Raw genomic sequence first — 22,071 nt, 5'->3', positions numbered from 1 at the left:
ATCCTCATTGAGAAATCAATGTATGCTACTGCACTTAGTGTCTGTATGCGTGTGTGTGTGTCTGTCTGTCTGTCTGTCGGTCTGTCTGTTCTCCTATGAGGTTTCAATTGTGGATACTGTGAAGTTTCACCCTGGACAACCAGGGATACATTTCTCACCAGGCACATGCCTGCTACTGTTCAGAGCAGTTAAAACAACTTTTAACCCGTTGAGGACAAGTCCCGAGTATTCTCTGCCAGGTGTGTATGGGAAATGTTTATGGGAACTGAAGTGATTCCAACAGCGACTTTAGCCAGATGTAACGAAAAACTCATGCGTGGTAAAGGGTTAATGCAGACAGACAGAGGAATACTACATTTCAGCAGTATCTCATACATCCCCCTATTAAGTTATGATCTTAAGATTTTAATCCAAGACTTTGGATAGACAACATCCAGACATTAGAAACTGACGAAAGAATTCTGTCTTGTAAATCCATTTTCTGCACATGAAAACAAGTTCAGTCTTTTCTTTTTTGTGTGTTTTTGTTTTTGTTTTAAAGTTCAAGGACAGAAAGCTGTTACACTGAAAGCAGAGGTGATGCGCTCGTTTCCGCAGCGACGCACGGCTGGAAAGAAGGTGATGAGAGGGACTGGTGTTAGTGCAAGGTCGGGGTTTTGTATAACCTTTAGCATTCCAGAAGTGTGCTTCAATGAACTAATGGTTGGACTTGATGTCTGGAAAGTATGTCCCATTTGTGAACATTTTGGTCAACCTTAGGTCATCAAAACACACTCACTCTTTAATAATCTGGACAGAATTAGTTTTAAAAGGAAAAATCCATAACTCATTTACCATAATATGATATTATCATATTCAATATTACTTTCTGTTGAACTCCAATGGACACTCAATAAATGCTCAATATTTCAGCAAGGTTACATCATTAAAACAGAACATACAGCACTTTCATAGATCCCTACTAACAAAATATTTATCTCAAAGAAATATGAAAAAGAAAACATAAATCTAAAAAAAAAATCTTGAGGACTGTGACTGACACTTTCTGGAAACAATAGGCGTTTTCACATCACCCGATAAAAATCCTAGCTCGAAATATTTTCCGCAATTGCGAATTAGAGCGCTATTTCATTTCTTATTCACATCAGCCCGAAGAGGGGGGAACCCGAATAGTTAAAAATTTTAAAATAGCTAATTCGACAGCTGAGTATGTGCAAACAGCATCAGTAATGTGTGTGTCCTCTCAAAAATTCCTCATGACTTGTGTGCAGTTTGCCTCGATCGATCGGGTCACACACGCTAGGCATAATAGGATTCATCGCGCTAATTTCTCGAGTCGTTTTCACATTATCAAATAGCGCGCTACTATCCCGCTATTTCAGAAATATCCCGAGTTGGAGTCGAGAAATTTTCTCAATCAGAGCGATACAATTAGCGCGGTAATTTGTGTTCACATTATCAAATAGCTCGCTATTTCGCTATCGGGAAAATTTCCCAAGTCAGAAAATAGCGCGCTATTTGGAGACATTGGGCTGATGTGAAAACGCCTAATGAAGATATCATAAGACATTCCAAGTCTGTCAGAGTTCCTTTTAATTTTGAGGTATGAAAAAAAAAAAATCAAATAACTGAACTTGTACGCAAGGCCCAGAAGTTAAGGGAATATCGCAGAATCTTTGAAGAAATTTGGATTGATACGTGTATAATCCTTTATTATTGAACATGTGGCAGAAAGGCCAATAGTTGTTTTTATCTTATATCTGGTATGGGTTTTTTTTTTGTATGTGTGTTTAAGTGTTTGTGTGACATCTCTTGAGTACACAGAGATATTCTACGCAAACACAATACATATTTAGACATCAGAGTGTTTACATTCTTCCTCACTTCCTGGACTGGGAGTGTGGGAGAAGTATAAGGTGTGCCAACAATCTGATCCCCTTAGATATACCCGAGGTTAGACAAATACTTCATCAGCCTATCAATTTGCATTTTGTCAGTAAGATATATAACAATTCACATATTGTAAGCAAATTTTGACAGTTTGAGCACGGTAGGAAAAAAAAGTGGATTTTATTTAAACGTGTTCCGAATTTATCTGTGACAAGAAAAACTGTTTGCGCCAATGAAAACTGTTTGCAAATTGAATTGTAACTGTTTACAAGAACGCAAACTTGATTGCAGGTGTTTATGAACCTTTACACAACCTAAAATTCCCTACGTTTGCAGACATTAGCAGCTCAGTGAGATACCCCCTTTAGATTAAATTTCATCACTAGCAGTGTGGGATGCCTATATAGAAAGAACTAGATATATTTGATTCTGTTTGGCAACTTTTTCCCCCCTTTCTGAAACATGTCCCCTAGGATAGCAGACCTGAAAGTTGAAAAGGTAAACCGACATGAGCTGTGCAGCAAACACCAAACAGGGGTACCAATTCATCACAGCACCAGTGTGATTACCCTGAAGCTGTGGTGATTAACTCAAGTTTGCCTCAAATTAGAAAAAAATAATGAGAGGAAACACACAACAATGGTATGCAATACATGTAAAAGTGTGTTAACCACATTCTTCTTGAAGGATATTTGTTTCCGCTGTATCCCATGTCCCATAGGATCATCTCACCTATCTCCCCCCCCCCCCCCTCCTTCACGCAAGATGGATATTTTGCCTTGCCTTCGTCATCTCCCTGAAGCATTCGAGTCTTGGGATAACTCCAGCTCCACGCTCGGCTGGGTTCAGGAAAAGGTTACTGCGGCAGAAATCTCATCCCACACACACAAACGCACACATGTTTTCATACCGTTCCAACCCGTAGCACAACAAGAGTGCGTCAGCGAATGTGCGAACTGGAGTGCTGCAAATTCTAGCCACTTGTATGTGTGCTTCAAAAGAGCATGCACTTTGTTTTTGACATTTTTCCCCCCTATGGCTTCCACACTTGTCATTTACAGCAAAAGAAGCCATGTGTCTTCTGCATCCCTTAATTCCTCTATCTCTTTTACCAAAAAAACAACTCCATCATCTATTTTTTTCTGCCTTTTACATTTTTCTTTCCTGTTTTTTTCTTTAGTTCCCTCACAGCAGTCCCAAAGCCAGGAGCAATTTCATCCTAGGGGATTTTTGTTTCTGTTTTTGTCATTGAAAGTATGTCCATCATAATACTGACGAGAGCATGTTCTTTGAAGGTCTCAGGTTAGCACAGTTAAAGCAAAGATTCAAAGTGTGCACCAAATGTGACCCTGCATCTCAAACCAACAAAAAGTCGCCAGACATGAATTTTTAGTGAAGAGCATATTCTAAAAGAGCAGATATTAATATTAATATGATGTATAACTCAATTTAAATGGATGCTCCTAACCTACCTAAATATTGTAAGAAAGCACACACTCCAGAAAAGTGTGAACTGAGAAAAGAGGCTCTGAAGTACAAGGTCTATTCAAGTGCTTAATTTTTACCAAGCCAAGCTAGCTGTGCGATGAATGGGACAAAAACAGCATGTAAATCAGCGGAGCAACAATGAAGGGATTATCAGATTAAGCTGAAATTAAGCATGCTCTATTAACATATTTTGTCCATGATTAATGTGAACTTTCAAAGCAGTAATATTGTTCTTTCTAAAGTTATCGGAGTTGAAAGTGAAGAGTGTATACAGGGTTTTTAAGAAATGAAAAGGATACTATAAGATACACCTAATCCAGGGCTCGACACTAACGGTGGCCCGGTGGCCCAGGGCTACCAAAAACGCACGTCGGGCCACCAAAATTTCAGAAATGAAGAATTTGGTGGCCTGATCGGGCCACCAAAAAAGGTCAGATGTTTGCCTTTGGGCCATCAAAAATAAAAGTTAGTGTGGAGCCCTGCCAAATCACACTATTCTAAAAAAAAAAAAAGTGTCAGAGAAAAACTGCTAAAACACACTTTCCTGTTCGTCTTATGGTCCCAAATTTCAGCATAACGTAGAATAAGACTTGCTCTTTCAGAAAAATGAAAAAGTCAAATTGGGTAGGTTGACCCATTTCACCTATTTTCAGTCCTCACACAAAATTAGTATGTGCACATCTTTGTTGGCTTTGTGATGCACAGTCACAAATTAAAAGCATCTCTGTGTAGTGGTTCATCTGCACATGAGGTAAAATGAATGATTTGTAACAATTTAACATCCAGAACTACTTAAAAAAGAGCAAAAGACTAAGCATGACAGGGCAAAATACGCAAATCCATTCTTTGAATTGCTTCTGCTCATGAGCAAATATCATTATTTGACTTTCCTAGCCATAGTTGGATGTAGCTGTAGAAATGATTTTTGGACACAGCCCGGTAAAGTTTGGCATATATACTGTAAAAGTGGATATTTTCGCGCTCAGCCCAGTAAGAAGAGTTTCACATGTTTTTAATTGCATGGAATCAAGACATCAACTACTGGAACATATGGCATGCTAAAAATATTCACGTGATTTTATTTTCACGTTAGTTTCTGGTTGCGCGAAATGGGCTAAAATTTCAACACCGCGAAAATTTCCACTTTTACAGTACAAGTTTGTCCTGCTGGTAAATAGTGCTACAAAGGAGCTATCTGCCTCAATAGCACAGGATGCATTGGTTCTGGCTAAATTGACAAAATGAACACAACTGCACTGTACACTAACTTCTCATAAAGCCTATTTATGAAGGAGCTTTGGCCTTACAGGTAGCACATGACTTTAAATAGCCTTTACCCATTGAGGACAGACTGATTTTGCTACAACACACATTTCCCATAGACACCTGTCCGAGTATATACTCGAGACTCATCCTCAACAGGTTAAAGCTACAGGATGCATGTTCTGTATCAAGAGCAATTAGTGAAACAAACATGTTCTACTGTGGTCTTGCCAGACAACCAGAGTTTTAATAGTGGGTATGATAGGGGATTATCACCAGTGCACACAGTGACAATATTTGTTTAACTGTCTGTTGATGACAACCTCTGTATAAAGTGTGCCAACAACTTCAAACAGAGATACAACACAAGCCTTTACTATGTTCTCTTGATATGCAGTGGGTGTATTTATAAAGCAACCACTTGGGTTCTTTAGCCTGGGGCAAGATCATACATGTAATTTGTAGAATGACTTTACATACATAAGAGAGATCTTTTTGACTATGCAACATTCATGAGTTAAAGACGCTCACAATTTCCCCCTGTGCGATAAAGATATAAATGTGGCACACTGAATGCTGAACAGCAGATTTGTTCATTATGGGAGAAATTCTTAATTCTGTTAATCTTTAGTCTGTTTTCATAGCACTCCAGAAGGCTTCAAACTAGACCAGGCAAGTTTGTTGTCTTTCTGTAGTTGCTGTCTTTGTGGACTTGATTTGCTTAAATTTGTTTTTATTTGTTTTGTTTTGCTGCTCTTACAAAATGTAGACTCAGCATATTGTCACGCATTCATTTTGCTACAAGAATTTGTAAATAAAATTGCAAAGCAAAAGCTGATGTGAATTGAAGCGAGGTCTGGTGACTCACTCTTAATACAGGTTGCTTTGACACGAAGGCGCCATTCCTAGTAAGGTCATCTTTCATATTTCACGTCACTCTACAGGTTTCGATTGGTAAAGAACCTGCATGCATTCGCGCCTAAATTCAGCCACGGGTAACTGAACTCGGGACTAAATTATAACTAATGATCATAAATGCTGACACTAGTCACAGTGACTCACCAGCCTCTTACATCAAGCTGTACCGCAGCATGGGGCAGGTAAGGTCACTTTTGTTTATTAAACAGCACTCTTCATATATTATTTTCACAGGTATAGAAGCTGCACGTATTGCATGCCACTTTTGCTACAGAGAGATGAAAAAACAAAAAAAAACAAACAAACAAACAAAACCAACAGCAGCCTCGCTTTGATGACTTAAGACTTTATTCACTGTGCAACTCACAGCCTTGAAGCAAGCCTACATGACTCAAGATGACTGGAGTGCTTTTGATGCATACAGGTGTAACAATTTAATCTTTTTGCTTGGTCCTTGCTCTACAGTTCTTACAGATTAATAAGGGAGAGACATGCCTTTACATACATCATGTTTTTGTTTGAGACATTGAGGTAAAAAAAAAAAAACAGCAACAATAATGGCTAAAACTTCAAACATAAAAGTTGTATACAACTCCAGCAGCCTTGGAGCGAGACTAGAGGACTTACTGTTGCTGGATGCACGCAATGCAGATGGTGTCATCTTTGTTTTCTGCCTTCGCTCGACAGTTCTTACAAATGAAGAATTGGCATACCTGAATGAATCAGAAAAAGAGGAAAGTTTGTCAGTGGAAAGTAATGACAGAGGTGATAGTCAGATAATCATGACACTGAATCTAACTATTTTAATTTCTTAGCTGGTTTTTGTGATCACAGAAACTTGTGGGGGAAAAAAAAGGCATTCTATTAGGTCTATCAATTCTTGTGTACGGATGATGTAAATTATATCAACAGAAAACTGAACAACCAGTGCATGCACCCCTACCAACCCCTCCTCAGTATATCCCATTCACAACAGTGTCTGAATGAACCATTCACTTACTAATGGGATGGTATAGTTTTCGGTGAGATGGGGCTTCAGGTTTGGTTTGGTTATGTTTTTTGTTTTTTTTTTTTGCAACTGATTGACAATTGGTTATGTTTTGTTTTGCTTTGTTTTGTTTGGCTTTGTTTTTGTGGGATAACAAGAAACTACTTATGAAATTTGAAAAAGCATACAATTCTAAAAAGAAGTCAAAATTATTTGATGAAAATCAATTTTGAAATGGCTGAGATATCCCAAAACAAAGGACGTGTTTATGCTTCCCCTTTCGGGCCAGAATCAGCGTTTTGAAACGTGATTAGTGCAAAACGCTGTTGCGTTCATGCTCACTTCGATAGAAATGCTGATTCAAAACGCCGATCCAAAACGCCGATCCAAAATGCACAAAAAGGTGCGTTTACGATCGGTGTTTCTGACTAATCACGTTTGACGGGGAAGCATAAACGCAACAGCGTTTCTAAACGTGTTTGGAGTGACGTCATCTAAACGCCTTTCCGGTTCACGTGAAAAAGCGCGCGCCCGGCCAGCCAGCTACCCTTGCCTGTGCAGTTTTCCCATGTACTGTGCATACGCATGTCTTTCCCAGCTGCTCTCCCAGGCCAGGCCACCGATCGCAGCGCGCGCCCCAATTTGACCTGCCTCTGCTGAGGTCAGCGAAGCAATCGCAAACGCTCTTTCCAAGACTCGAAGAAAAAAAGGTATATACAGTATAAACAGTGCTCCCGTGAACGTCGTTTTGAATCAGTGTTTCAAAACGCTGATTCTACCTTTGCAAATTGAGCATAAACACACCCAAAGTGGTCCTATTAAAAGTTGGGACCCACCTTTTATTATGACCACTTTATTTTTGGATATCTTGGCCATTCCAAAACCGATTTTCATCAAATTTCATCAGTGGTTTCTCAATATCTTAGAAAAATGAAAAAACCTGAAACTCCATCTCAGCCCAAACAATATCATTCTTTTAAGACTTTCTTGACACGAGTAATATTTGTTTACAGATCTGATGATAGTGAAAGCATAATTCTTAATTTTTTTCTCTGTTTAAGATGGAGGGTTTTCTTTTCATGTGTTTGAACATCATTACAGAGTTCAGTCACCATAGTTCCTCTAGTTCTAAGATTAAGCTACCACACTATTTAAAAGTTATCTTTAAACTGATCAAATCGCTGATCAAACACTGACCAGTACAAGACACACAGTACTCCAATACAGATTAGAAGCACTGCAACCCTATAGTTGGTATCTGACTTCTCCTTACATTGAAATACTGAAACCTTAGTGTGCATAAAGAAATGATCAACATGCCTTCCTGTCACAATTTTCTTTGGGATTTCTAACCCATTGAAGACGAGTCCCGAGAATTATTCTCGGGCAGGTGTCTATTGGAAATGCATGTTATAGCAAAATTAGTCCACCCTCAACAGCTAGGTTTAAAAAGGGGAAGTTCATCCAAATACCGTAGGTCATGTAGATTGACTGAATCCAGCATTATTAGTCGGACAAATCAGTGAAATATGAAGAAAATTGGGCAATCCCTTCAAAAGTTTGTTTGTTGTTGTTGTTTTTTTCTTAACAGTTTCAATTCCGCCATTGCTGGATTAGAAAACCTATTGCAGTTCATGACATCATGGCAGAATGACGATATAAAGAAAATACAAAGGAAATTTAAAGGTAATTCAACATTTATTTCACTTTCTTTTCACAGGAATGTATACTTAGATAAAAAGAAATGAAAATTTGAGAATGAAAAATGAACAATTGAAAATGAAAATGAAAAAAAGTTGAATTTCTTTCTTTATAATATAAAGATAGTGTTGTTCTGCCATGACATCACAAACTGTTATAGTCTTCTCATTCAGCGATAGCAGTACTAAAACTTAAAAAATTCATAACTTTTGAGTGGATCGTCTCGATTTTCCTCAAACTTCACTGATGTGTTCTACTAATGATGATACATTCACTCAATTTGGATGTATATTTGGGTAAACTTTCCCTTTAAGTCCACTGAATAGTAAAATATTGACCTTTTCATATAAATGTAATGATTTTATATGAACATATGTCATACCTGCCAACATTTCAAGATGAAATATCTTACTTGTGGATTGCAAAAATCTTATTTTATATGCAAACTGAAGTTAAAAATCTTACCTTCGGTCAAATCTTCCAAAAATACACATGAAAGGTATATCTAAATATTTTTTAAAAATCTGATTTCTCTGACAGAAAATCTGATTTTGCTATTTTTAACGTAAAAAAATCTTACTGAATCTGATAAAATCTTACTAGTTGGCAAGTATGATATGTGCATTTATAAAGCAAATTTGGTAAATACTGGAGACACGGAATTTACTGAATGATAACCACACATCTCAAAGTTAGCACTTAGATTTCTATAAATGGAAGCAATTCATTATGCTCTATTTTTTTTTTCACTATGCATTTACTCTTTTGGCAAAGATTAACATGAGTTTCTTCATTCAAAACAAGAAAACTGCCATCTTCCCCTCCCATTTTTATATACATCCATGTAATGAATTGAAAAAAAAAAAAGTGGGAAAAGCTTTGTAGAACATCAGGATGTTGAAGCATGCATGGTCAGAAATAATTTAAAATCTGAAGGACAACTATTTCATATGCTTTTTTCTCACAGTCCTTGTTTTTTTGTTTCATTTTTCTTTCTATCTTTTCTTTGTTCGTTCTTTTACGTACAGTTCTACATCAGCATCTCTATTCTCAAGAAATGCAGTAATCCTGTTAATCCTGAAAGGGATGAAGTCTTGTCTACTTCGCCGCAGCCATGCATCTGCCAACGTACCCTGCACTGGGTCTTCCTGTTCAGGATAAATCCGAAGGATGAGAAACAGCAGATGCAGTGCTTCTCGTTGAACTTCTGTTGCCGTGACAACACCATCCGCTTCTGTGCCTCCTCGTAGACATACTTCTGGAGGTCCCTGGATAGTAGAAGGGAGAAGTAAGGGAAGATAGGCAGTCAGACAAATAGTCTAGCCCCAAGATACATCATGAATTCATGACATAGGATAGTGTTCTGTGGTGCAAGTGTATTTTTGGCGTGTTCTGAACAGGTCGAAAAGGTCGAAGGTCACCTTTGATCAAGGGAGAATTTTTCTTTCACACAGAGGTAAATTAACAACCATGAAAAACAATATATACATAAATATAGATCTACACATAAAATACCTTTTTGATTATTTCAGCATATGAAGTGAACAAGTACTTGTAGGCCTACTCAAATTGGCCAAATGGGTCATACACGTATATAATTATTTGCGTGTGTGACCACTATTAATCAGTGGCGATATACCTCACATATTTTCTCATATTTCATTTTACTCATATTTTCTTCCACTCAATGTCAGATGGAAGAGACTTTGTAATCTGTCTTAAAAACATGCTTGCATCATCAGGAAAGTTACTAGAACCTAATCTAATGTCAAAGATGGCAAATGACTCTTGAACAGCAATTCAAGAGTTTATGTGAATGCAACCTTTATAAAATGAAAAGAAAGTAAAAATAACCTTTAAGTCACACGACATTAATTGACAAATGAAGATGCTAAGGCTGTCATGTGGAAAAAATGACTGCAGGTAATTTGTGTTTTTATCACTTATTTACATTTTAGTAAAATTTTATCTTGGCACTTAACTTCATATCTTTCTGGATCAAAGGACTTCAATTCCCTTTTGACTCATCAAAGCATGCTACACTCCAATGACATCACACTGTAAAAATATTGGTGTTAGATTAGACACCACGTGTGTTAAATCTAACACAAACCAGTGTCAATAAAGGATCACACCGACAGGTGTAGACAGTATGTTGTGATGGTATTGAAAAGTGTTCACCTGACACTTTGTGGTGTTAATTTGACACTGTAGCTGGTGATACTGCATTTTGACTCACAGCTGCGGTGGTATCAATTCAACAATGACACTACATGATGTTGATTTGACATTGCTAGTGTTAATTTCAATGATATAATGCCCGCCCAGTGTGAACAGGAGACCACACCAAGTGGTGTTACTTTGGTGTAAATGTGTTCACATTTCTCTCTTTTTAACAGGAAGTTCTTGTTCATCTTTTTTGAAGTTCAAAATCAACAAGAAGAACAGGAACTAAGTACCTATTTTTTTTTTCTAAGTTTACATTTTGAAGTGACACAAAGTGTTAACATAAACACCCCAAATGAGCACCTGAAATTTAACACCAGCTCAGTGTTTCATATTTAACACCTGACTTTTTGCAGTGCATAATCATCATTATGGATAAAACTTGACCTTGAACAGAAAGGATAAGAGCCTTGAACCGAGGCTAATAAAAAGAGAGATATAGGGAGAGTGAAAGAAAATAACAGTAGAAATGGTGTTGATCGAAAGCATGCTGATGACTGTGCGATACAGACATATTGCTGGAGGAATAATTTAGGACCACGTGGAAGCATCAAGCGGTGGTCGCTCCCAGAAGAGGCTGTCACGACAGACACTCTCTTCCTCAACGTATGGCAGAGTCATTTGGAGCCAGTTTTTGCTCCATTAGTATATGACATTGATCGATCGGTTGTTGCTTGATGAGTACGAAATAGGAATTTGAAGGCAAAAAAAAAGTCATAGTATGAAAAGATAGAGTAAAATATCATAAAACATGAAACTGGTGATACAGGCAAATGACGATGCACTATCGATATGAATTATAATGTTAAATGAGGTAGTTCTCATGAAATAATTGAGTAACGGTGCCTTTAATATCAAAATGAGTTGTAAAGGTTCAGAAGGAGGTCGGCTACCTGAGGAATAATAAATATTATAATGATAATAATAATACAATATATCCCTGTCTCGGCTACCTGAGGAATAATAAATATTATAATGATAATAATAATACAATATATCCCTGTCTTGTACCATCTTTCAACTGGCCACGATGTTACCATGTATCAAACATGAAAAAGGAACACTGTAACTCATGGGCTAGCATGTCACTTGATTCATACTTATTAAGTGGAACTTGAAGCAAGTCAAAGAGTACAGAGAAAGAGAGAGAGAGAGAGAGAGAGATAGTGAGGGAGATACATAGAGAGACAGGAAAAGGGGTAGGCAGAGAGAGGGAGAGATGCAAAGAGAGATATATTATATATAGTGAGAAGGGGCAGACTGAGCAAGAGAAATATAGAGAGAGAAGGGGCAGACTGAGCAAGAGAAATATAGAGATAGAAGGGGCAGACTGAGCAAGAGAAATATAGAGATAGAAGGGGCAGACTGAGCAAGAGAAATATAGAGAGAGAAGGGGCAGACTGAGCAAGAGAAATATATGAGAGGGGAGGGGCAGACTGAGCAAGAGAAATATATGAGAGGGGAGGGGCAGACTGAGCAAGAGAAATATATGAGAGGGGAGGGGCAGACTGAGCAAGAGAAATATATGAGAGGGGAGGGGCAGACTGAGCAAGAGAAATATATAGAGAGAAGGGGCAGACTGAGCAAGAGAAATATATAGAGAGAAGGGGCAGACTGAGCAAGAGAAATATATATGAGAGGGGAGGGGCAGACTGAGCAAGAGAAATATATGAGAGGGGAGGGGCAGACTGAGCAAGAGAAATATATAGAGAGAAGGGGCAGACTGAGCAAGAGAAATATATAGAGAGAAGGGGCAGACTGAGCAAGAGAAATATATAGAGAGAAGGGGCAGACTGAGCAAGAGAAATATATAGAGAGAAGGGGCAGACTGAGCAAGAGAAATATATAGAGAGAAGGGGCAGACTGAGCAAGAGAAATATATAGAGAGAAGGGGCAGACTGAGCAAGAGAAATATACAGAGAGAAGGGGCAGACTGAGCAAGAGAAATATATAGAGAGAAGGGGCAGACTGAGCAAGAGAAATATATGAGAGGGGAGGGGGGACAGACAGGTGGGGGCAGATGCAGCAGAAAAGAAATATATAGGGGGTGGAGAGAGAGCTAAAATTATAGGTTTTTGGTAGTGAGCCAATTCATGATCCCAATCCAAGATAATTTTTTTAGAGGACAAATGCAGTTTGGGTGATCAAGGCGGCTCTTTTATAGTGAAGTTTAATGGACATTCATATCATCTTAAGATTCTTTTGATGTCTGCATTTTTCAAGTTTACAAGTTGTAATGCTTTGCATCCGTAAAATTCATAGTAAGTATTAATCTTATGACAGCTTCTGAGCATGTATGCCTGAGAAGCAATGCCTTTTTGTGGATTTCTCATATTTCAGATGTATTCATTCTTTTCTTTGGTGTACTTGGCAATATGCACATTTAATTCTTGCTACATATATAATTTACTTGCAAAATGTGCAATGTGAAATAAAAACTTAAAAACACAAAACAAAGAGCTCTGTGGTATTATGACCCTATAACCTTGATGGAGGTGTGTATGTTGAAGCTGTTGAAGGTACATTACTTTAACATGCTAAGCTTTCTCACCATCACTCCAAAAATGTTGAATAATTATAGTCACTAAAAGACATTATGTATTGTAGGTATGGTCTACTAATTTGTCCAAATAATGGTTAAGTGTATATCATTTCTCTTTCTTTCTTTCTGACTCTCTCTCTTTCTGACATACTTGACATGCACTGTTGTCTCTAGCTCCCAAAACCACATTTCATAGTCAGCTGATCACTAAACGACCATCCTTTCCCTTGTGAGATTCAGTGGCTTTGAGGGAGATAGCAATAAATCATGAACTCATCATCAAATATAAACAGTGCAGTGTGGTCGAATTTCACTGGAATATGATCTAATGTAGAAAGCAGATTTTATAGCTGACATTCCTAAATCACCCTCCCACCATCTAGACAAAAAAAAAAAGTAACAAAGTTGGAAAGAAGGGAGAAAAAGAAAGTCAGTTTCCTAGCTAAGAAACTAAAAATGAAAACAAGAAATGATACCTTTAACTGTAAAATAAAACCAAACCATTCTGTAATAGTTCAGTGATAAAGTGGACAAAGAATGCACCCTAAATTTATTCGATAACTTGAGACTGTTCCATCAGAAAAAAATAAGAGTGTCCTCTTTGTGGATTCCTTATCTACACATATCTATCCTGTATATATTTGCATCATTAACCCATTGAAGGTGAGTCCTAATAATACTGGGGCAGGTGTCTATGGGAAATGCATGTTATAGCAAAATCAGTCCGTCCTCAACAGGTTAATAACAGTGGAATAGGGCTCATTAGGATGATCCTGGGGATCTTCAGATATGAAAAATGACCCATTCCAGATCCCTAGCTTTCACAGGTCATTACATAACATCCCTTGCTGAGGCATAATAAGTGTGTTACCATGGCAACCTACAAACACCGCACTCCGATGCTTTTTACCTGGTGCCTGTCTCTTGCCCCTTTCCCCTATCTCCCTCAATCCTCACCACATGGATAATGCAATTAAGTACTCTAAATCACACGCATCTATGAAGTTCATTCATGGCTTTATGCCCATACTAAAAAGGCTGCCAACTTTAGGCTAGCTGCAAGTAGGTGTTTGCAGAGCCTCTATGACCTTTACCCACTTTACTGGTACTGGTACTACTGAACTTGCTTTGGCTCTTATCTACACTTCATCACAAAATGATAGATGACTATATATCGCATGGGTTTGCCAAAGGGAAAGCAGTGAGTGATATGAATTGATTGTGTGATGGTGGAACACTATGTTTGCTCATAAAAAAATACAATACTCTAATGACATTTTTTTTTCTGTGGACTATAAAAACAAAATGATGCCATACTTTAGTATACAAATAACGAATGTTTATGAGTGCAATGGACAGAATATTTCATGCGATGAAAGATGAAGCAATCCGTTCAACTCGGCTGCGCCTTGCTGAATGGATCAGAAAAATTTCATCTTTCATCGAATGAAATATTCTGTCCATTGAACGAATGAAAAACATTTATTATTTGTTTAAACACCTTGTGTATTTGTTCAAACTCCTTGTCATTTGATGTTTTATGAATTTAGAAACAAGAGAGAATATGCGGGATCTGAGATCGAGAGAGTGCTCACTGAGTGCCTTTTACACTAGTGCGCTGTCGCATACACACTGCAAACACAAGCGTTTACATGCGTACTGTGCCAGGCTCTCGGCACGCGGGCAATGGAGCAACTCGTATGGATTTGAAATTGCAAGGTAAATGAAGCCACATTTGCACGGATGATGATGTCAGAGTGAAATTTGCTAAATGATCAATGTCAAACAACCAATCAAATAACAAGGATCTATTCAGGCATTATATAAAAGGGATTATATTCAACACAATAAATTTGAATAAGTCAATAAAGTAGACTGACATAATTACGGTACATACAGCGTACAACGTATTCTATCTAATGCTAGAAAAAAATCACAAAATTTGCAACTTGATGATGATAAAATCACAGAAAGCTTGTTTATGATACAACAAGCCTTAGCAAATCCCTTGATAAAACAATACATACATTTTTAGATCAGCAAAATTTTTGTTGCAAAGCAGAGGGTGTAATATCTCACCATACTTTGACTGTGTTTCATATGTTACATGTATGTTGACGCCGGGTGGGAACACAGAAAGAATTCATACCTCAGGGCTATACTGTTCAATGACGGGAATGGCTGGATTATTTACACAGCTGAATAGCATTTGCATTTGTTTCAAGGATTACAAAACCTCACAAAAAATAGACAGACAGACAGACACACACACACACATACCTATTATCAAATCTTTGTCTTTCAACTCAAAACCATTTCCTAGGTTTTTCCCATCCATGGAATAATTTGCCTTGAATCACAATTTGATTGACCATCAACTCAACACGATGCTATGCATAATTATACACTATATGCAGAATATTATCTGTCTCAATCCCCTACAGTGTATAATCATATACAGATGTCGTAGAGTTATCTTTCAACCAAAATCAGATCCATCAACAAGCTCTATGTAGTACTTATCTAAGAAAAAAAAAGTATCGTATTGGCATAACCCTCCCAACCCTAGATATAGCCCTTATCCTATGTTGTTGTTGTTTTTTTAATTGTATCAATATCACAAATGATTGTGCTGCCTCTGCAATCAAATCTGCAGTGCAGAAAACCCTAACGTATTACAGACAGAATAGTCATTTTCCTGCCTTAAAATATGTGCTTTGAGCAATGTCAGCAACAGTTTAACCTCATTTTTATAATTTGCACACTCAGCGTCTCTACATGTAGTTTGGGCAATATCCATGCAAATATCACTGCATATCTTGCTAAATGATTGGACAGGAAAGACTTTAAAAAAGTAATACCCATAACTATCCATCTATCTTCTGTGACCAGTTACCCCATAGGCGTATACACCAATTTTTATTTTTTATTTTTGCTATTGCAATTGATGTTTTTCTAAAACATGTACGTCAAACTTTTTCTCTCCCATCTTAACCTGTTGAGGATGGACTGATTTTGCTACAACACGCATTTCCCACAGACACATAGACTCATCCTCAATGGGTTAAGCTCCTCATTCCTGTCTATTGCATGAATCAAGGTGCCGACATAAAGTAAACCTTACAAGTCCTGCTTTTTCATCACAGATACATAAAATTTACATACGTGTAAATGTCCCAACATATGCACGTACCATTATTGCAAAGGTAACTAACTTCTCCATCTCATGACATTGTACTGTTGTTTGCCTGGAAGAACAACAAGAACCTACGGGAGGCGCGAGTTACACTTACGGGCCTCGCCATCATTGGCATCATTCTTCAAGACACACCTTCCTTGAATCATGTGCGTTTGCATTGTTTTTCTGTGAACACAACAATCTGGTGATTTACAATCCAAGGGAACACATGTGGCATTAGATTCATGTTGTACAGGAAAAGGCGCCTTATTTCTCGGCAGCAAAAATGGCAAAGATGATGATGAAAAGCTATCGTATGTACACTCAAGCCCCACACTTGCATCACACATAAAGTAGGCTATTTCAGAAAAGAAAAAAAAAAATGAGAAAAAAAGAGACACTTACACATCCCTTTCTCATGTAGCGAGATACGGCACAGCATCTCACACAAGTGGCATCACCCTCCCATCAGCTTCCCAACCCATTATTAGGGATGCGTTCTTACATCCACATGCATCCGGTACATACATGTACAATGGCATGGCTACCACATCCTAAAATCTACACTCCCTCACTGCATCTCACTGACAAAAAAATCACAACAGCAAATCAAACTCTCCTCATTCAAACCTTAGTGTTCATTTCACCGGCAGTACGAGTCCATTTGGAACCCTGTGCAACAGAACGTTAATATGATCACGAAAGATTGGATTAAAAGGGAATTACCGCTCCCTGATACTCACATGACGAACGGGCGCCATTTGCTCCTCCTCACGCCGAGAAACATGCTCACTGTGGTGAGTTTGGCATTGGACGGGATCTGGCATGACTGAGAGTATTTGTCGACGGACGGGGTGGTGATTTGGCATGAGTCAGTTGAAACTGAATATTTAATAAAGCCTACACTCATTTCATCAAGGCCTCTACATTAATGGCCTCAACAAGACAGAGAGCGAAATGACAGAAAGTGGGTAATAGAGAGAGAAAGAGAGAGATAGAGATTCTAGCTGCTGTCTAGAAACGGAATAACACTGTGGGGAAATTAGAAAGTTTTATATATTCATGAGATCTGTCTAAAGTGTGGCTGATATCTCCTTTAGTGGGACTAACAGTCTCATTCAAAAAAGATCTGATAGCTCCATCTAAAGTTCACTGATAAAGAGGACATCACTACAGGATCTGCAATGCTTTTTTTCTCTCTCCCTCTCTCTCTCCCATGTCATGATAATGGGGGAGAAGGTATGAGATGTTCAGTTGTTCTTCTAAAGAGACCATTAATACTGAACAGTTGCAGTTGCAGCTGATCAAAATCTTACACATGTTATGTGTCATTTGACACAGCGGAACCTATGTGATGAATTTTCACTAGATTTCATCTTAACCCGTTGAGGACGAGTCCCGAGTATACTCGGTAAGGTGTCTATGACAAATGCGTGTTGTAGTAAAATCAGCCCATCTTCATCACGTGTTAAAAAGCACTTAATTACAAGACCAAATAAGCCCTGTTCTACCAAACTTATCTTCACAAAGTTACATATTCTAAAGCAAAAGACACACAAGCATGTGCACCAATCGATGAATGAAGCGTAGTAAGGATTAAACATACACTAACCTGTTGCAGACTAATCCTGAGTATACTCGGGCAGGTATCTATAGAAACTGCGTGTTATTGCAAAATCATGCCATACTCAACAGGTTATTTAAAGTAAATGCCATAATGTACACTATTATATGTATAGGATGATTTAGCGTGCATTAAAAATGCGTATTGTTGTCCACTCAATTTTTACTGTTCCATATATTTATATTTATATTTATATTTATATTTTCAATTTAAATTGACAATTTTGTATACCTGTATGTATAGTATGTGTACATATATAGGCCTATTGTTTGTTGGTTTATTGTCTTATTATTTTTTGTGATACTGTTGTAACGTGACACAATATGTACTCTGTTCTATAGCACCTTGAGTATCTTTTTTAGGTAGAAATGTGCACTCTATAAGAGTCTCACTATTATTATTATTATTATTATTATTATTATTATTATTATTATTATTATTATTATTATTATTATTATTATTATTATGTGAGAACGTATTGAACAAAATGCATAGGTCAATGTATGAATTCCCCTTAGGCTACCGTTGTTACTGGCCGTTCAATAATACATCGTATAGCATTGTCTCAGCAGTAGCGCAAATGCTTGGTATGTACTAAGTGCGCAAACTCTAATTGTTACAATTCACAGGTGCGCAAATATCTTGCTACATATCCACTGTACGTTTGTGTATTAAAGTACAGTGTGAGCCGCTCCTTTTTCAGTGCAGTGTTGAACTCAGAGTACAGTGTGTGTGGTAGAATTGCGGTATACTTCTTCAATAAAATTTTATGCCATTTCTAGATAATGATTATAGATGATAATAACGACATTGATTGGCTTAATTCATGGAATACAAGGGAATATTGCACTCGTTAGGGCCCAATATTGCACTCATCTTCAATTTGTGCAATACTGGCCCTTCAGAAGTCATGCAATATTCCCTAGTATACCATTCATTGCCATCTATTATACTATGACTTCACAATGCACAAAGGAGTGCCTTCACCTTCCATAGAACTCCTACAGTGAAGCCAGTGTTAGGCTACTAATCAGGTGTTAGTGGTTAAAGGTCACACATGCTTTCCAAGTACAATGCAGTGCAGGGGAGAAACAATTAGCTGGGGTATTGACATAATTTTCACTGAAAGCAAATACAGCTGATGGAAATGTCAAAAGGCACTTCCCTTTATACAGTAATATAATAGATACCATTCTATTAAGAGAAAAAGAAATAATGCCGGAAATGATATGAAAATTAATTTCTGGGGTCATTTGCTATACATATCACAATATTAATCATATTTTGTATCTTAATGCAAGTTTACTGTTCTGTATCATTACGATAAGAAATGCCCATATGAAGCACTACATTTTATTCATCATCATTATCATCATTAAAACAAAAGGAATTCAGTAGACTGAATTAACATAAAGCAGATAAACAAAACAGTTACCAAAAAAAAAAGTCCTTTGTTTCACTGAATCTAAGATTAACCCGCTGAGAACGAGTCCTGAGTATACTCAGGCAGGTGTGTATGGGAAATGCATGTTGAAGCAAAATCAGTCCGTCCTCAATGGGCTAACTCTTTGCTTCCAGGAACCGAGTGCAGCAGGTTAACTCTGCAGAGACTTATGAAATATTGGAGGTAGTGGGTTAAGACACGGGTCCATATGCAGAGGCCCATGACTGCAAATCGCCAGAAAAGCTGGATAAAAAACACAAAGCACATGCATACAAAACAACATTCTGGTACAACCCATTGATCACAAAGCTTTATGGTGATCAAGTCATGAAAAAATTAGCGCTGCTGTTGCAACAATAGACAAGATACTGTAATGGATGCCGTGTACAAAGACCCAACCGCACAGATACATGGGATGAAATTATTGCTCTCATTATATATATTTTTCCTTACCTTCCCAGGTAATTGGGAGCAACCAGCTAGCTCAAAGGAAAGGATCGTATTACCATGATTTATTGCCATAAATCACTAGAGTGGATGCAAGTTGGCAACAAAACCACAGGGTGTCAGCTAACAGCCTGTCATGAATAATGCAGAATCCATGAAAAGTAGCTTTCGAGGAAAAGAACTGGACTACAGAAAGCTGCTTAAACCCTTGTCATCTTATATTTGACTGGGTACTGCAGGGGAAAGTAGGACAGAATATGGATACTAGTATTACGCTGCATATCTTGCACACTACAAATCCAACGGATAAAAGTTCATAGACTATGTACAAGAATTACCTCTCACTGAAAGGGCTTCTCAGCTAAAGCTTTACAACGGTTAATATATTTCTATTTCAAACAAATAATAAAGCATGTGCTTACACACTGATTAATACAAATACCTATTTTACTTTTTACCTGTTACAAGGCATTTTAATGCTCTAGCTTTGTTAGCTAATTGGCACTTCCACTGGAGTGTCGTCTTTGCTGATTGGCACAGATGCCTGCAAACTCATCAATTAAATAGAGATTATCTCATCCCCTTAATCCCTACTTTTTAAACATGGATTTACGGTTGAACTTTAAAGGCAAACTGTTATCCTCACTGCTGCTGGCTAACTCATGGAAAGATCAAGTTTTGAGTATTCATCACTGATGCAACAGCATGGCAGGTTACACAGCAAAATCACCAGGCTTAATAAAAGGTTAATCCATTCAGGACTGACTGATTTTGCTGTAACACAAATTCCACATAGACACTCATCTGAGTATCTCAGGACTCGTCTTCAGTGGGTTTATATCACTGGAAATGGAATCCTTTTTCAATGGGTTTACATCTTCTGTAGATCACATGTCTATGAGCATTGTGACAATTATAGAGATAACAACATGTGCATTCTCTTCTGGATTCAATCAGGGTTTGAATTCATTTGGGGATTACTGCTAAATTTTGCGAGCCAAGATCAACGAAATTACCCCGTTCCATACTGAATTCCAAAATCCCCACAGACTTGATACACGGGCCACCAGGTTCCCGTATGGAATGGGTTAAAATGCACATGAAAGTTCCTGTTTAAACTTTATGCATTGGATGCCAGTGGAAATTCGCAAAAAAATTTCATGCCACGAAAAAGACTGTAGGCTCCGATTCATGAAAATTTCATGCCGTAAAAATATCTCACTTTACAGTCTACATTTGATGGAATAGGCTTTAACTCGATGAGGATGGGCTGATTTTGCTTCAACACACATTTCCCATAGACACCTGCCCATGTATACTGAGGACTCATCTTCAACAGGTTAAGTAGTAGATGTACAGTTTGTGAGAAGACAACTCATGGTTCATCATTACCATAAATGTTGAATATTTCACAGTGTGGAAATTTCACACATTGCATTCTGTGATGCTTGCACAAGAAAAACAAAAACAAAATATCTTGCTTAACTTGTATTTGTTTGAACTGAGTCTTACACAGATTCAGCACAGCAAAATCAGGAAAAAGTTTTCTTTGTCTCATTAGACCATACATGAAATGTAGTGGGGGAAAAAAAGGAGAGAAACACATTTCTACATTTTATAATTACATTAAGCAGTAAAAACTTTCTTCATATAACTTTGATTAAGCTGTAAAAACTTGAAGAGTTTATTTGCAAAAACCGATAAGTCCATTTTTGAAGATTTTGAAGTACGGCCTCTGTCATAAAGTACAAAATAATACCTTTTAAGTAATATATTGGTCACTTCATATAAAGGTATATTTTTGAAGTTGTGGTCAAAAGAAGCAAAAATTTTCTTATTATTCTCTTTATTTTGCTTGACCTTTAATCGTAAATATATCCATTTGGCAAATATGGACTTATCGGTTTTTGCAAAGAAACTCTTCACTTCCTTCATATAACTTCTACTGACAATAGGTTACATTTAAATATCACGATGTTTAAAGTCAACAAAACCAAAAAGACAATTATACAAACACACACAGAAAACAAACACACATACAAACAAACAAACATCTAACCTTCCTTATGCACTGAAATTTGATGTCATGGAATAACTCCATCAGTCTACGTTATCATTTTATGTTACACTTGTACACTGAATAAAACACAGTTCACCTTCAGGTCTCACTGCATGTGAAATTATTGGGTTTGATACTGACCAATAATTTACCTCTTTCAGTGATATCATGAACAAAATAAGGCCCACATCTCAGGTATAGCCATAAATGTTTTACCCCAATCTATGGTCAGGGTGTTATGATATAAATGACAAAACATACAGTGGAAACCATTTAATGAAATAACAAACAAGAAGGGTTGCA

At 37.5% G+C, this 22,071-nt stretch overlaps 1 protein-coding gene across 1 annotated transcript in view; it reads right to left on the bottom strand.

Annotated features, from left to right (window-relative positions):
• Positions 1–22,071, bottom strand: part of LOC140245224 (uncharacterized) — a 116,455-nt gene that overhangs the window by 46,040 nt on the left and 48,344 nt on the right. Inside the window, exons 2-3 of the mRNA XM_072324811.1 lie at positions 9,381–9,516; positions 6,187–6,272 (exon numbers count right to left, since the gene is read on the bottom strand). Of these exons, the coding sequence (XP_072180912.1) occupies positions 6,187–6,272; positions 9,381–9,516 (222 nt within the window). The remainder of the gene's footprint in view (positions 1–6,186; positions 6,273–9,380; positions 9,517–22,071) is intronic.

Source organism: Diadema setosum, chromosome 22, assembly GCF_964275005.1.
Source record: "Diadema setosum chromosome 22, eeDiaSeto1, whole genome shotgun sequence".
Classification (NCBI taxonomy): Eukaryota; Metazoa; Echinodermata; class Echinoidea; order Diadematoida; family Diadematidae; genus Diadema; species Diadema setosum.
The sequence above is the reverse complement of the archived record's forward strand: the minus strand, read 5'-3'. Positions and strand labels throughout refer to the sequence as shown.